Source organism: Podarcis melisellensis, assembly GCF_964234715.1.
Source record: "Podarcis melisellensis genome assembly, chromosome: 7".
NCBI lineage: Eukaryota > Metazoa > Chordata > Lepidosauria > Squamata > Lacertidae > Podarcis > Podarcis melisellensis.
In genome coordinates, this window is record NC_138539.1 from 56,235,143 (window position 1) to 56,252,669 (window position 17,527).

The following is a 17,527-nucleotide window of genomic DNA, read 5'->3' on the forward strand; positions in this document are numbered from 1 at the left end:
CGCGCGAACATGGAAGCACCGCTCGGGGGTATTAGACCCGTGATGGCCCCTTTGCACGTGCAAGTCATCTCTTGGTGTTCCGATCGAATGCTCTCCTGCTGGAAACATTGATACCATGTGTGGGTGCTTTTTCTGGCCAGCTGTGGGGAGAAAAACAGAGAAATAAACTTCACAAGCTCCCCCCACCAACTTCTACCAAATATAAACACACACCCCCATAGCCTTAAACAATTCATTAACTCCTCTGCCCCCACATGTATTTCCAGCTTGGTTTTTTTAAAGTACGATTCATTGGGGGGGGGGGGGACACACACGATGCCATAAGAATGTGGTATGCCCAGGGGCGATCTACTATAAAAAGAATGAAGCTTAAACTACAGGGCCCCTAATCCTCAAATTGATGATGATGATTATTATTATTCTTTTGTTGTTATTGTGTATATTTCAACAATCCCAAAGTCTGAGAGTCAGTAGCGCAGATGTTGGAAATCTGTGGTGATCTGTCATGGAACAACCCCACTGAAGAAGACAACGGTGGTTACCCAGACCTCATTGCTGGCTGCGAAGGGCCCCCCAGCAAGCTTCAGGACCCCTCAAAATGTAGGTCCTCCACTGGGTATATCCAGGTCCGCAGGGCAAAGACCAGGGTGCCAACTCTTGCTTCTGCGGTGGTAGCGAATACCCGGGCAAGTGCTGCGCTTCTGTAGGCGCACGTGTCGCTGCAGTGGTCTGTGTCAAGAGGAGATGGACGTTTCCTGTTTCGCCTCTGTATATTTGAAGTCCGGCACATCCCGCTGTGCTCGGAACATCCGCACGTCTATTTGGAGATGTGTGAGCGTGCGTGCCTGTGTGCCAGAGCGCGTCGTGGTTGCGGGTCCGCAGGCGCTAAGTGTCAACAAACCTCATTTTTCTGTTTCTCTCCCCCCCCCCCTTGTCCCTTCAACTCCAGCTCTAGAAATGTCCCCCTACGATTTTAATGGCCAAGAGGGGTGGAATAAACGCGGGATCAGATACATGCAGGTTGAGCGAACTGAAGAACCCTAACCCTTCGCCCACCAGGCACGTCCTGTTTCCTCTATATCTGAAGAAATAACGCCGGCGGTTTTACTATGAAGGGGAACTCCCCAAACTCCGAAAACGAGTGGAAACTAAAACTCAAGGGATGGCCATTGTACTCTGTTGCCAGAGTCCATGCCTTGCGGCCAAAGGTCCTCTGCGCTCCAGGGAGAACCCCCGCCAGAAATTCTGGAGAGTCACCACTGCCAATCAATGTGAGCGACCCTGGACTGGATGGATCAGTGTTTGGACTCACTAAAAGGAGGCTTCGTGCGTTCCTCCCACCAACATCCCTCCTTGGTTTTTCATTTGTCCCCCAATTCCCTCCTACCCAACAAAGGGCGGGGGCTACCCTTCGTGCATCTGCGGACGGCATTCCCAGGTCAAGACCGGGAAGCGCCAAGCCGCCCCAACAGTGGCAAAAGGGGAGCAGAAAAGCTAGGAAATGTCCCTATTGTATCAGCTCGGTTCTGTCCAGTATGTAGCAGCAGAATCGTAGGAGCGGTATGATACCGCTCCTATGTAGGCCGGCTGATGGAGCCACATATTGGGCACACATCACTTGGGTGTTAAAGGACTTGTACCACTCAAGAATTTGGGGTGGAGCTGCAAAATCAGGAGGAGAAGGGCCCGTTGCAACGCTTCCGGATAGGAAGAGAGGTCATAGAATCATAGAAATGTAGAGTTGGAAGGGACCTCGAGGGTCATCTAGTCCACCCCCCTGCAAAACAGGGCTCTTTTGCCCAGCGTGGGTCTCGATCTCACGACCCTGAGGAAGTCTAACCTCTACCAATCTTACTGAGCGCTCCTAACCTGAGAAACGTGGCATATTGACTCGGGATCAACCCTACTGATTTCTGTGAAGGGTTTGTCAGCTTCCCACTCGCAGAGAAAGTCTCAAAAAGCGGGTCGCGACGAGCCTCTTCCATTGCAACCCATCCACAGGCCGAGCAAGCCTGCCTCGGCGCGCCCTCCCCGCGCGCACGTGCTCGCATTCGCTCTCCTTCCGAACTCAACTCTGCAAAGAACTCCTGCAGGAGCTAAAAAGCGGGGGGGGGGGCGTGCGGCGCCCCTTCTTTCGGAGATCTCTCTCGCTACACTAGAATTTCACTGACGTTGTGAAGCACTTAGGAGCCTAGAGCTCGGTTGGGGAGGAAACCGCCCCAGAAGTTACGCTAAGCTCTGTCTGAGGTCCGTGCCAAATGTAGCACGTTTTCAGCAGTTCCCGAACACAAATAACCGGCTTCTCCTTATTCACTGAGTCGGCAGAGCTTCCTTTTCCCCAGACAAATGGAGTGTTGTGAAGTAGATTTACTGGGTGGTGGTTGTTATTTTTATTCATGCACCCGAGATTTTAACCGCCCAGATCTTCTTTTTGTCAACTCCAGCGAGGAATTCTACCCACCCTCCCGTTTTTTAAATTTTGGCAAATCAAGAGCAGCAGTGATATAATGCAAAACGCTCGGCGGGAAAGGATTGAATTAACAGAAGGCTTGAACGATACCAAAGCCCCGCATACTGTTTGGGGCCTTCATAAAAAGTTATCGCAGCCTATACTTTCAAGTGCCACTGTGTATTTGTGTGTGCGTGTGTATGTTTTGCTTTAAAGAGGGAGGAGCTGTAAACGCGCCACTTCACTCCTCCCGGGTTGATTCAAAACGGCGCTGCTGAAATATTTACGGAATAAGACCCATCTCAATAAATCTCAGCTATCGAAACTAACTCTTCGGAGTCTGTTAGTAATTTAGCAGAATGGGATTTTCCTTCCTGATGCTTGCCAGTTGATGCTCTTTTCCAAATTTCCACAGCGGGGGAAGCCTGAGATTTTTCCCCCTTTCCTCAGCCTAATGATTTCAGCATGCGTGGTCCCTCTCCGCTCCTCTCTCCAGCCCCTCTTCCCCCCACCTTCATTGATCTGCGGCTCACATTTCTCAGACATCAGGTCCCCCGCGCACCCAACTTCGGGGATAGATAGAATCGGTTAGGTGGGTGCTCTGGGTCGCAGCCTCGACGGTGGCGAAGATCTGCCTGCTCAGCAGAATCCGCTGGAGGTGGAGCGGAGCGAGAGAGGGGTTCTCCTCTAGGACTTTTCTTCTCCAGCTTGCAGCGCTCTTCTCCGCTGGCTCGGCTGGCTGACTCCTTCGCCAGGCAGCTGAGAGGAGCTCGCAGGACCCGTGACATCACGGGGCTCTGGGCGGGGAGAGGGGCTGGGAGGGGGAAGGAGGGAGGGGGGTGTTTTCCAGCTTTAAAAAGGCAGCAGTCACCGAGCAGCCGTGCGTCAGAGAGAGACTTAGAGACTCTGCAAACTTTCCTGATCAAAATAAACCCCGGCCCTGAATAAGACACCGGGAGAAGGGAGGGAGAGCGCGTGTGAGTAACTTCCTAAGCGCTCTCTCTCGCTCCTCTTTGGGGCAGGATCCCTTGCGCCTGCCCTTACCACCCCTCCTTCCCTTCCCTTCTCTCCCCACGTCCCACTCAACGCTCATTTCAATGACATCTGCTTAGGATCCAGCTTTATTCTGTTTAAAAACAAAAAAACAACTCCCCCCCTCCCCTGCGCGCGTTTGGCTTTCCAAATTCCGTGGCGAGAGGGAAACACCAGCTTGGAGTCTCCATTTAATAGCTTTGGAGACGCGCGCTGTGCTACGTGGGCGTGAAGACACACGCGCGAGAGAGAGGATCTACCTCCTTCCCTCTGCCTCCACCTCACTTTCTCTCTTTTTGTGCTGAGCGGATGCCAAGCGGCGATCCTCTGAACCAAATCCTCTTGGCGCCTCGAGATCCAGCCCAGTGGTGGTGAAAGGGAAACTTTCGGTGCGCGTCCGTCCCGTCGCAGCAGCATGAAATCGGCAGAAGAAGGTAAAGTACCGCTGGTGGCTCTCTCTCCCGGAGCCTCTTTCTCCCGCTTTCTCCTCTCCCGACGCAGATTCTTCTCTGCCTTTTCTGACATTTTTGCTGCTGTTGCTTCTGTGGAGAGCCGCGCCAAGGGAAACCCGGGCAGGCGCCGGGCTGTGTGTGCACGCGTGCGCGTGTCTGTGTGTGTGTGTACCGGCGGGAGGGCCTGGCTGGCGGCTGCGCTTGGGAGGAGGGAAGCGGTGTCCCCCTGGTGTTTCCCCAAAGCAGCCTTCAGCTTTTTCCCCCTTCTTCTTTTTCGTTTTGCCTGCTGCGACTTCTTGCCAATAGGTGTCTCCTCTCCCTCTCTGAACTTGGCCTTGGGCGCTGCCAGATCCTTGAGCTCAAGGCGGAGAGGGAAAGGCTGGGTTCCCCCCCCCCGCCCCCTCTTTTAATTTTTATTCTAAGGGGCATCGCCGGAGTCCCTTGGGGTGGGCTGGCTGACTAGCTGCCGGCTGCTGCGTGTGGGCAGGCGCCTTGCTTACGCGGGATGTGCAACAGAGCAATGCTTATGGGAGCCGGTGGAAAGGGATCGGAGGGGTGGAGCAGCCTCCTTCTGAAACCAAAGGAATCCCAGGACACAGTGGAGTTCTCAGAGTACGCGGCTGCCTCTGTGCATTGTGCGCGCCGATATTTTACAGAGTTAACAGTGTGCAGAACCAATCCAGCCCGTCAAATTACTTCTAACCACTAAATGCTAGCATTTAATAGCGCCGGCTAGGGTAGGAGGAAGCCGAGGTCTGACAGAGCACACGCCCTGCTCTAATTTAAAAAAAACCGTTTTACCGTTCTCGATTTCTAAAGTCTAGGGATACTTTCAAACCTTAAGAAAAGACACTAGTCTCCTCCCCTTCCCCAACTTCTTTCAAAAATGGTCTGTTTGTTTCCTTGGTTCGGCTACCTCCATCTTTCTCCCCTCGCTGTTGCCTTGTTGTGGAGATTCAAGAAACTTTCATAAAATGGCCTTTGGATAAACTGCATTGCAGGAAAGCAAAGGTGACTCGCTGTTCTAGAGTAGTTCCATGGGCTTCCTTAAGATTCCAAAGCAACTTGTTTTATGGGATGTTGCCTTATAGCAATTCAAAATGTTTGGTCCATCTAGCTTAGCACCGTCTACATACATGGACTGGCAGAGACTCTGTCAGGAATGGCTTTTGCCAGCCCTACCTGGAGATACCAGGTATGGAACATGGGACCTTCTGCACAGAAAGCATGTGGTAGACCACTGAACTGCAACACTTCCCGGAACCTAACAGTGTTCTATTTATTTCATATAATTTATATATTGCTTGCTCAAAGCTGTAAAACGACAAAACCAGTTTTAAAACTGCCATTTAAAACATCCAAATAATTAAAACCAGGAGAAAGTGATAAAACAGATCAATACACATGTAAACTTTCTACGTGTCTGGGTAGGGTTGTCTAAACAGAAACATTTTTACCAAGCACCTAAAACAGTGAAGGCGCCTACCTGATGCCAGTTGGCAGCGATTTTCAGTAACCTCACCTACAAACCAGTTAAACTACTAGAGCAATTGGATTTAAACACAATCCTATGCATATTCACTCAGAATTTGTGGTCTTGGTCAATAGGGCTTCTACCCAATTAGGTATGCAAAAGATTGCACCCTTCAGTTGCACTCCACTTTTTATAACATCTCTGTTAAAGGTCAAGGAGCTACGGGTAAGGCACTACATCCTAGACCTGAACATTTGCTACCTTAGTGACCATCATAGGATTTATTTCAAATTAATGTGGAATGCACTTTTGAACAGGGGTGCTTACAATTGTAGTCTTACTTGCAAGCGATTCCTGATGCTCCCAAGGGAAATCAGCTCAACGGAAAGCTGCAAGTCAGAGCATGCTTACTCAAAAGTCGTCTCAATTGATCTCACTGGGACTTACGCCTGAGTGAATGCACTTAGGATCAAGGTCCAATGATGCTCATTCCATGATTAGGATTAGGGGGAAATTAATTAGTTTAAAGTGCTTCAGTTTCCAAATAGTCTGTTGAATGACAATTAAGGGAGCAATCCAATGCACAAGAAACAGACGAAAAGCTACGTGTAAGTTCAACCGGTGTAAAGTTACGCCAGCTCCTACTTCATTCAGCAGCTGAGTCGCTCCCAGGTTGCTAGGTCATGTGACTGAGCTGAACAGTCCTAGGTTCCCTCCTAAATCCCAGCCCCACCACTACCCCAGCCCCTGGCTGATCCTGGACTGAGCTGGCATGAGCAAGTTATTACAGTCATATCTTTTGCTGAGCCAGGGAATATCATCTGAGCCTGGCTGTCCGAACCAGAGATCCACTGCATCTGAAGCTGCTCTTCTCATAGGATTGCCCCCTTAAGTGTACTTTTGCAATAGCAGTCAACTACTGTACAGTAGCCAACTATTTTAAAAGGCAGGAAGAAGCAAATGTCACCTCTAAATTGCCTTAAATAATAGATCAAGACAATTCTTTCATACCACGAACATTCGAAAAAACCAATTATCACTTGATATACTAATATGTAAACTATGAAGAAATTGAACAAAATATTGGCCGGGAGAGCAAGTAACTCCTGCCCCACATAACCAATCACAAGACACAGCACACACGCACACACTATTTGAAAGGCAATGACCATGAACTTTGGTAGGCCCTGCCCTCCTCAAATATTTTATGGGGAGGCAAAGGGCCCTCAGCCCCTAGGAGTTGGCTCCTGTGTATTACATAGATAGCTAATGATTCTGCATAGTACTATATTGTATAGAAATAGGTATGGCTGTTCCTTTTTAAAAATGAGATCTTCCTTTGAGCTGTAAATTATTTTTATAATGCTGCCTCTACTTCAACGGGACCTGCTCCTGTGAGTAGAGGAGCGAAGCCCTCAATCTGTTTAGGCAAGTGAAATGAACTTCTCAGCTTTTTGTATGGGACTTAGCACAGCTCTGAACATCTTTGTAATATTTCAAGCTTTATTTTTTTCAAAGAAGGCTTCTGGCTTGAAATAACCTTTGCTTTGATATGTGTAGTGTTGTATTGCACCCCCCCCCAATGATGCCAAGACTTCAGTCTGTGGGCTCATTTACACCAGCCTTCTACAACATGGTACCTTCCAGATGTTTTTGACTCCTATTCCCATCAACCCTGACCATTGGGCAGTGATGGTTGGGACTGATGGAAGTTGGAGTCCAACAAGACCTAAAGGCTACCAGGCTCAGAAAGGCTGAAAACACAATCCTGTTAACTGACATTCATTGTGATCTAAGTTACAGATGTTTGCCTGAGATGGCTGAGTAGCTCCCTTTGTTAGCTGCATACTCTCTGTTGTACAGCACTGTTCAGTATATGATCATCTGCATTCTCCTTCGGAAGGCCTGTACAGTTTTGAACCATTAAAATGATTGGAGCCAACTCATCATGTTGACCCACCAAGAGCTCAATAAAACTTCACAGTTGTCACTGTATGCTTAGGACTGCAAAACTGGGGAGGGCGGGTGCTACTGCAAAGTATTCCTTAGGTCTGGTAGTCTTGCTGGTGCTCAGCTTGGCCAATCATTAGTTGTACAGGCTTGTACACGTATGAAGCCATAAAATCAAGGAAAACATGACAACTGGCACATATATTTGCATGTTGGCTAACAGAGGTTTAAAGGCTGCCAGGAAAGAAGAAAGACAATAGCTACTAGTGCGGTCAAAATGGCTGAACAGAAGATAGATAGAAAGACAAACATTCAAATATTATACAAACGAGTCTATTTTCATCACATGTTGAGCACATAATTTCTGCCTGGGATGTAGCTGTTAAAACCAAAAGCTCCTTGCTAGAAGCAGAACTATGTGACCCCCTAGTTATTGGGTATGCAGTAAGTTTGATCCATTGACCTTAGGTATTTCAAGACCCACTGAAGTATTTCAAGCAATATTTGCTGCACAAACTTTGTAAAATGATGCTACAGTGGACTGGGATGCCCTACTAGCAAACCACACTGGGCTGCAGCTTCCAGTTTCTTTGCTAGAGTTCCCCAGATTGCCTTACTCTGTGTGCCAATTCCAGCAACACGTTGCTCTCTACTAGCCCTTTGTCTCTTTTTAACACAACAAAACTCTAATCTAAGAATGAACCTCAGAGGTCTTTTAAAATCACTTTTGTTCTTGATGACATCGTTGGCTACAGTGTCCAAAACCTTCTCTGCATTTTAATGCTGCAACAGTTACGTTTGTTTCCTCACAATGAGACTCTCTAGCTTACGCAGGTAAATTTGCATGCTCACTGGGTTGTTGTTGGCTCAGTGCTTTTAGTGCTGCTCGGCAGATCTCTTCAATTCATCCTGCAAACAGCTGCACATCTAGCCTGAACCAAATATGAAATATGCATTTTACGTTTCTGTTTGAGAGATGCTAACTATTATCACCAACTCACAAAAGAAGCAAAAGCTTTGCACCTTTCTCATTAACTTACGTCTCAACTTTGGACACACTGGTACGTCTCCTATGCAAGTGGAGATGAGTGCAGAATGAAATTGCAGCAACCTCATAATTATTGCCTGCTTTGCAGGTGATTAATTGTGGAGGGCATTTAAGCAAAATTGTCCCAAGACTGAGGGTTGCTCAACCCACTGAGGCAGCCGTTTCTCTCTTATAAATTATTTTTTATTTTGATTTTTCTTTAAAAGAATCCATGATGGTTTGCAAAACCTGGTGGGTCCAGGGAATGATCAGTGCTTCACTGGAGAATGGGAAAGAACCACCTGCCTTGAAGGAGTCAGTGGTGCATCTCCTCCTTAAAAATATTTCCCTGGACCCAGACGTGTTGAATAATTATTGCCTAGTGACTAATATCCCCTTTTGGGGGTAAGGTGCTCAAGAGGACTGTAGCAGCTGGTGGGTCCCACTGCTGGGAAACCTGCCTGTTGTCTTGCTTGTTCATAACACCAGGAAGGACTGGGAAAGGCTGCTGTCTGAAATCCTGGAGGGTCAGGGTTGACAATACAAGCTGCAGCAACCAATGACTCAGTATAAGACGGTTTCTCAAGTTCCCTGGGTAGACGGCCATTATTAACACTTTGTTCCTGATATTCATTTAGTGTTCATAGGCATCTTTGGGTTCTAAGAGCTACATTACGCAACAGTTTTCCGAAAATCGCTTCCGATAGTTCATTGTCTGTTTCTGCACTCACTGGTTTCCATAGATTAATGGGTCAAATCTTGTTCATTGGAAACACACACGCATGTGCACACACATACAATGCGAACACAAATTCTTAATGTATTTTGACCTTAACTTTCAGATATGGGTGGACTATTTGGGGGTGAGGCTTCTTCAGTTAAATGGAACAGAGGTTCCAGTGCCAGTAGCAGTGCTGTTGCGCTCCTTCACTTTTAAGTATTAAAAGCGAATACTAGAAATCAAATTAACTAAGAACAGAATGAGCAAAGGGGAGAAACCATGAGACAAAGGCGCTTATTCTCCTACCCTTTATTTATTTCGGTTCCTCTCCTGCCCCCTCAAATTCCTATTAAAAAATTACCATGATGATTCTGCTCTTCCGGATGGTAGTTTAAAAACTGATGCCAAAGTCCTTTTTTAAAAAAATGCCCTGGTGATTCAGCCTAGCAAACTTTGAACAAACAGCTGGGAGCCAAGAAGAAATCGAAAGGCAGGGAAAGCTGGTACATTTCACAATGTAGTTTGTCTTGCCAATCGGCGGTGCAGATGTGCCTCTTAAATCAACAACAACAACCTCTTTCATTCAAAGCTAGGTCTCACTCACTCACAAACACACCCTTGCCCAACATCAGAGCGCGTAGCTAGTTCCTTGTCAAGATGCCTGGGTAGCATCTTTGCTAAGAATGTTTGAAGCAACAGTGTAAATGGGCCAGCAGTGACTGCCACCAGTTCAGTATCAGATTCTGCAAACTGCCCGGGGCAGGGGGGACCAGGAGCAGATGTTTGCCAGAGCAGTGTAAACCATAATAGAAAATGTGTAAGGCAATATAGTACTTTGTTATGGAAAGTAGGGGGAAGGGAGAGAGAAGCATACTGGATCTCATGGAAAAAAAATGTTTTTTTTCCTGGCACTCTTTGATGGACTTTTCAGCCATCATCCTGGAAAATGGGATTCCCAGAGTCTATAGAGGAATACCATTTCCATAACTGCTTTTAAAAACTATTCCTTTGAAATATAGCCTTGAAGATCTGGGAGCTCCGTAGTGCTGGCTTCTGGGACGGTGAGGTCATTTGCATGTTGCAGACTGTAAAACTATCTTGGCTAAAGGGAAACACTGTATTTTTCAAGCAGGCAATTAAAGCCTTGTTTATAAAAACCTCATTTTTAAAGATTTAATTACAAGCCAAACAATGCAAATAACAGCTTCTTGTTAAAGGGGTGGGGGAAGCAACTGCTTTGCGTTGTGGTCCTAAAGACACTTACTGTGAGGCACTCCCACTAAATTACTGGATCAGGGTTTACCAAACCTGGGTCTCAAGCGGTATTTAGACTACAAATCCCATCAACCCTGACCACTGGTCCTGCTATGTAGAGATGATGGGCATTGTAGTCCAGCAGCAGCTGGAGACTTAAGTTTGGGAATCCCTTTACTGGTTTATTCTGGAATTATTTCAGAGTGAGTGTGAGTACTGTGGGTGCTAGGAGCTAAAACTATAGATTGGAAGGAGTATAGGTCTGATGAGCAATAGGAATATTGGTTGGAGCATATGGTCTTCATGTCTGCCCTAGACTTTTGTTTATTGTTCTGGACATTATTCTGGGCTTTAATTAATGACAGCACATTTTATAAATGTGAAGCCCCAGTGTTTTGGAACATACATTTTAATTAGTACATTGTATGCATGTCTGTTGTTATTAAAATTCTTTTTTCTCGTGTGATTTATATAACAATTGGCACTAGTGGGTGCTGCAGCTAAATAATATGTGGTAATAGTGATGACTGCTAATGCTATTCACTATCCCCTCCCAGAAGATTGGTGATCCTTAGCAAGTGGGGTGCGGGAAACAGCTTGAAGGGAAATGTATGTTTAGCCTGATCCACAAATCGCTTGAACTCAAGCTCTCAGATCTAAGCTACATTAGTGCAATGGAAGCCAAAGACTTGAGTTGAACCGCCTTGTGGATTGCAACCTAGCAGCCCATTCCTAAAACTTGACTGCTGCAAGGTCAGGCAGTGCCAAAAAACACACACAAAAAAACACCCCACCCCAAATACACCGTTGCACGATGTAAGGACTAGAAAAATGTACTTAAGCTTAAAATAAGACCCAGCAGGTGAAGATTTGAAACCCAGGTTCAGCTGACCTTGGTTGCAGCACAACCCAAGTTATTTCGTAGCCTATGAATGCAATGCATCTGCAGACAATTCCCCTTCCTTTCACTGAGGGTCTTGTTGGTTGGAACCAAAAGCAGGCTGCTTGCAAGCTCTCCTCCCAATTGCCAGCCCACTCAGACAAGCAGCTGCCATTCATCCTCAAGGCTTCATCATGTGTCAGTCAGCCAAGAAGATACAAGTGCATCCTAATCAGTGTGCTCTGGGAAACTGGAAACCTTTGTCGATTAGACTGTTGTCTGCCAGTGGAATGAAATACAAACCTTATCACTTGCCAGGTTCCCTGGTGACTGTATCAGACTTTTTAGCTCAACCCCCCCATTCCTTATGCCCTCCAAAAGGATGTGTTGTTTATGACATTAAGCCTAGTTAGCTTGCTATTGCTTTTTTTACTTTGTAGGAGGTTAGGCAGAAGAGGTGAAGAAAAGCAAAGAAACAATGTGAGAGATGCAAGTCTTTCCCCCAAAAAGTGTGTGCATTGTGGGGGCGGGGGCGGGGGGTAAGTAACATTCAGAAATCATCAACTGGAACAACCCCACTTCCTTGGAACTACAAACCCTACTAAGGACCCATTCACAGCACTTTTTCTAAACAGGAAGTCGAGTCAGCCATAGTTTATTTGTTTTTTAGTAAATTTGTTATGTTGAACTTGCCTCGTAAACATCTCAGAATGAAGAGAAGGAAAAATCCATGGGCGCAAATCATTATTTTATCAGCTGCTTCCCAATTTTCGAACAGAAATGTTATTCTCCAGGGAAAGCTGTTCAAAATAAGTTATTAAAAATACAATCCTGTCCTGCTTGCTCCAGACGGAATTCCTTGCTTCAACAGTACCACTCAGATTTACTGTTCATAGAAAAGTTGTTTTTCCTCACATTTGTGGGTACTTGATGATGGATGGCATATGTGCAGCTGGTTAAACATGACGAAATTACTGCAAAGGCCAGCTTTGGCTGACTTCAGTGCATAAAAACTGGCCATGCGATTGACCTGGAAGCCAATGTGTCCACACCGAAAGAAAGCAAAACGTCTCTTGAGCACTTAATCATCCAGGTCTGGCGACTTAGCAAAAGATAGTTCAGAGCAAAGAACAGCGGTTGAGGAAGACAGAAAAATGCATTTGCAGGTGCCAACAGCGACAACAACAACAATTCGTGTTAAGGAACAGCCCTTACATATTTCAGGTATCTTACATTTACATTTTAATTCCCAAGAATGCTTCTGCAAGAGATCACCATGACCAAAAATTCATCACATGAGAGGAACGCAGGACAAAAGCACAGGGGCCTGCTTATAAGCTGCACATAGATATGCCAGAATTCTTGGATTCTCTCTATATCCATATCTAAGTGGCAGACAGGCATCCCCAGAAAATGACAATACACCATACTCCCCAAAAACAGACATTAGCACACCCAAAATTCCTGAAGCAGATTTAAAGTTCACAGATTTTCTCTTGGAGTTGTAACATGCATCTCATGGAGGGTGAGTCTATCAATGGTGACTAGTCGTGATGGAGTCTGTGTCCTGCCTCCATAGTTCAGTATGCTCCTGAATACCAGTTCCTGGAAAACCCAGGAGGAGAGAGTATTCTTGTCCCACATGTAACTGGTTGGTGACCATGAGAACAAGATGTGGGACTAGATGGACCATTGGCCTGACCAGCTGGTTCTTCTTACATTCATATATTTTTGAGACCTCTGCCGTTGCCTTCAGACACCGGCTGGACTCATAAATGTGTCTGTTAGGGGCATTTAATATGGACCAGTTGTTGGCTCCCAGAGGTAAACCGTCTTTTAAAACACAACCTTGTTCCCCTCTCACAATTTAGTTCTAACATGTGCGTTGTACATACGTAACTTCTAAAGAAACCCAGATTAGATGTAATGCTGGAAGACAAGGCTGTCTGTCCCAGGCAGGCTGTTTCAGGTGGTGAAATTCAAGAGGGATATATGATGAAGGCAGGAACAGATGTCTGAATGAGGCTTCTTGAAATGTCGGCTGTAGTGTGCTGGAAGGAGGCTCTTTTTGGTGCTTCCATTGGCAAAACGTTTTAGGCCAGCACTGTTGAAAGGGTTACACCCTTGTTTGACTTTGCAACAGACACAGGCATTCTCGTGACTATCGTTAGGGAAATTTGCAGAATGCTCATCTTCCCTGAGAAAGACACACACACACACACACACACACACGTCTGATTCTTGCATGCTTCTGGAGGCACAAGTGTGTTCACCGTTTCTGGCCACAGCGGAAGCAACACTCCGAGCCAACTCCTATGGACTGGCTGAGACTGTAGGCTGAATGGATCGGTGTGCAGCCACATGCAAAGGATGCAGCTACACAGCCTGTCCATTCAGTCGACAATCACTGCTTCCTTCACAAAGACATGTGAAGTGAAACGGTGCCCCTAACACAGTGCCTGTGGGTTTGGGTTTGTGGTGTGAAGTAAATGCCCCACAGCTTCATTGCCCCCTGCCCCCCAGGACTGCCATTGCTAGAAACAAAATGTTAACACAGGGCTGCGGTAGGGTCTCCCCTGTAAGATGTGGCCTGCCCAATATACCATACTTTGAGGGAGCCATTTGGATTATTATTATTTATTTATTTTCCCTAGGCAGCAAGTGCATTACTTAGCAATGAGGACAAAAGAAAAGATATGGCTGGGTTTTTTGTTTTGTTTTACTTTCACTCCCGTTGCCATATGACAAAGGGGGATTCCCCCCTCTCCCCGCTCCTCGTTTGTTATTTTAATTGTACCTGGTTATCTAAAACAGCTTTTATTCCACCCGTTGGCTTGCCTAAGAGGGCTGCATGCTGCTCCCAGCTCCAGCACTGCCACCCCCGCCACCTACCCTGGCTCTGGGCACCAAATACCAGACGGGAGTTTCAAGAGTTGGCAACTTTTGGCACCAACATGTCTCAGGGTGTTGGCTGGCTTCTCAGGGCTATGATTGATAACCCTCTCTTCTTTGGAATAACTTGGTGTGTGGGTTTGGTTCACACCATTACTGCATGTTTTGTTCCGCAAGAACCTTCGCTCTCTTTTGAACAAGTTGTGATCTGGGTTGTAGCTGTGGGCTTTTTGGGCTCGGGTGATTTGTAGTCTCTCACCTGCTGTCTCCAAAATGGGCCAAATGCTTCATGGATCCACTTTAGGTTACCATCATGTTTGCCCTTCGATGAACGTGAAGAACAAAAACACAAGGACTATAGAAAAGAAGGCAGGAAGAAGGGCTTAAGTGTCTCCTCCACAATTGGCTGTTGTGGGCTAATATCCTCTGGGTATTTTATTATTTGTTTTTTCAGTTTATATCTTGCCTTTTCTCCAGAAGCCCAGGAATAATCAAGCAGTAAAAATGTCCACTATTGTAGGGCCCCTCTAGACTGGTGTTTTATTGTGGGTATATTGTACAACATGTTAATAACCCAATAGTAGTATTTATTTGTTTAATTTTTATACCACCTTTCACAACATTAAAATACATAAAAATACAAGATGAGAAGACAAACGAGAACACACATAATAAAACAGAAAGAAACTGTGAGAAGTGAGGTTACAGGTAACCAGGCCTTCTCGGTGGTGGCGCCCGCTCTGTGGAATGCCCTCCCATCAGATGTCAAGGAAATAAACAACTATCTGACTTTTAGAAGACGTCTGAAGGCAACCCTGTATCGTGAAATTTTAAAAGTCTAATGTTTTACAATTTTTATGTGCTGTAAGCCACGCAGAGTGGCTGGGGAAACCCAGCCAGATGGGTGGGGTATAACAAAACAACAAAACACCACCACATTTGAAAGGCCATGGATTGTTAATTAGCCAAATGTTTGGTCATAGAGAGAAAATGTGTAACCAAGGTGCCAGTTGAGGCTCCCTGGAGAGAACATTCCGCACACGGGGAGTCACCACAGAAAAGGCCCATTCTCAAGTTGTCACTCTCTGGACCTCTCATGGATGAGGCATTGAAGAAGGGCTTCAGATGATGATCACAGGGTCCAGATCAGTTCATATGGAAGGAGGAGGTATACAGTATTACCAATGGCTTTATTCTGCTTTATTAGTTGTGTGCTTTCCCAATGCTACATTATTACTGTCTGAAGCACAACAAAATTGGAAGAGTTATGGGTTTTCAGCAGGAAGGTTTTTAAACACACAGGGGAACATGCTGAGGGGTTTCCTGGTCACCCACTAAATATATTCATAGAATGTACTCTTCTTTTTGGAAGGGAATATTAATTTCATAAAATTTCTACGCCTCCGCAAAGGAGTTATGCATCTGCCTTTGGATATGCATCTGAGGGAAAACTTTCAGACCACCTCACCAAGGCCATTGGGGTTGTGGAAGTAAGAAAGACTCACCAAGGCATGTGTGGATGAAAGGGGTGGTGGTGCAGAGAGAAATGGAAGCAAATAACACTGCAGCCGACTTGAAAGGGAGAAGGAGGTAGACCCCCCTCCCCCCCCCCAGGAGCCTAACTCGGACAGGTGGCCGCGGCAGAGGAGACGAGAGGCCAGCGTCCCTCTCCTGGCTGCAATACCCCCTCCCCTCTCCGGGCCTGTAACCCGAGCAGAGAGGGTTTATTTTAAAAAAAGAGGAACCAGCCAGCGAGCGAGAGCGCGAGGCGGGCAGAGCAAGTCGCTTGTTGATGTTTCCGGGTGTAGATCAACAAAGGCAGGGGGAGGATCCCGCAGACAGGCAGCGATCGGGCGATAAGCGAGCGCGCGCCCCAGGCTCGCCTTACAGCCGCCCAGGAGGGGCCGCGCCGTCCCGGGACCTGCAGCCAGCCAGCCAGCCAGCGAGCAGGCAGCTCCCCGGTAGCTTTGCCCGGCGCGGAGGTCAGCGCGACCCCCAGGCCTGTCCAGAGGCGGCGGAGGCTCCTCGCTCGCTGGCGCGGCAACAGGTGTCCGGGGGCTGCGAAGGGAGAAGAGCGTCCGCAGCAACTTTCCCCCCGCGCCGTCGGAGAAGGAGGAGGTCGCTGCCGCTGCCGCTGCGCCTCCCTGCCAAGCCATGACCAGCCTGGAGGAGGAAGAGCCCGAGTTCGATTTCGATTTCCTCTTCGAGTTTAACCAGAGCGATGAGGGCGCCGGCAGCAAAGGTGGGTGGCGAGGCCACGGCGACTCCAGCCTCCCGGGATTTAAGGTGGGGGGGGGGAGAGAGAAGAGGTTAGTTTATTTGCAGCACGTTAAATATAGCGGTTCTTCTGGGACGGAGGAAGAACGGTCTTGGGCAGAGGCGGAGCCGAGGGAGGGAAGGAGGGAGCCATCTGGAGGCGCCTCCCGTGGCTGCGATGGAAGCGTCTCTCTCGCTTCTTTCCCCTAAGGGACGGGTCAGCTCGGATCAAGCGAGCAGAGTTCCCCCGCAGAGGTGGTGGTGGGATCTCTGACTCCTCCCCTTGGGAGTTTTTAAGGAGAGCAGACTTGGATTAGATGAGATTCCTGGATCGCAGGGGGTTGGACTGGAGGACCCTTGGGGTCCCTTCCAGCTCTAAGGTTCTAGGAGGTTGCCTGTTCCAAATGGCTCGCGAAACAGGCGCTGCTGCTTCTGTTGTCTCAGGGTAATGTGACCTCCTTTTCCCACCTTTTTTAAAAAAGAAAGAAAGAAGGGAAAAGTCGAATTCAGGTTTCACTGATGCGTGTTGAGAAGCCTTTGCAGATGTGTGGGGCTAGAAGGAGTAAAGGCAAAGCAAGTGTCTTTTTGCAGAAAGGCCCTCTCAGATGGAGCACCCAGGAGAGACTGCTGGATCTGGCCAATGGCCCGTCTAGGCCAGCGTCCTGTTCCCAAATAGTTGCTGGTGAGAAACCAGCCAGCAGGCTTGGAGCGCAAGAGCACGCTCCCCTTCTGTGGTTTCCAACAACTGGGATTCAGAAGCATTTGCCGCCTGCGTGGCTGCTGTGAGGTCAGTGGGATAAAAGTGATCAAGGCACGCTGCAGCGAGCTGCCTTCTGTGCTGGAGAGTCAAAGGGCTTGACAGGCTGGAGGGTCAAAGAGGCTGAAGAAAGAGGAAGGGGAGTGGGAGGGGAAACGCCATGAGCCAGGGCAGCCTGTGCTTTGGGATGACCAGGTTTTACATGCTGGTTACACCAGTGCTATTTTCCTAGAAAAAGAGGTGCCAGAACTTACCATGAACTCCTCCCTTGTTCTCTTACAATGGCAATGGCGCCCACCTGAGAAGTGCTGGAAATGAGTTCTGGCTGGAAAAAGGGCCTGGGTTACATGGAACCTTTTTGGCTGCCCCACTACCATCAAACC

General features: G+C 47.5%; 1 protein-coding gene across 3 annotated transcripts in view; it reads left to right on the forward strand.

The window, feature by feature from the left end:
- The first annotated feature begins 3,319 nt into the window (after window positions 1-3,319).
- Window positions 3,320-17,527, forward strand: part of NFATC1 (nuclear factor of activated T cells 1) — a 128,811-nt gene continuing 114,603 nt past the window's right edge. Inside the window, exon 1 of one of the 3 annotated variants that reach the window (XM_081919446.1) lies at window positions 3,320-3,915. In XM_081919446.1, coding sequence (XP_081775572.1) covers window positions 3,897-3,915 — 19 coding nt within the window. In that variant the 5' untranslated portion in view covers window positions 3,320-3,896. Of the gene's footprint in view, window positions 3,916-15,989; window positions 16,374-17,527 lie in introns of those variants that run through there. The other 2 variants (XM_081919445.1, XM_081919447.1) reach the window with 2 other exon arrangements.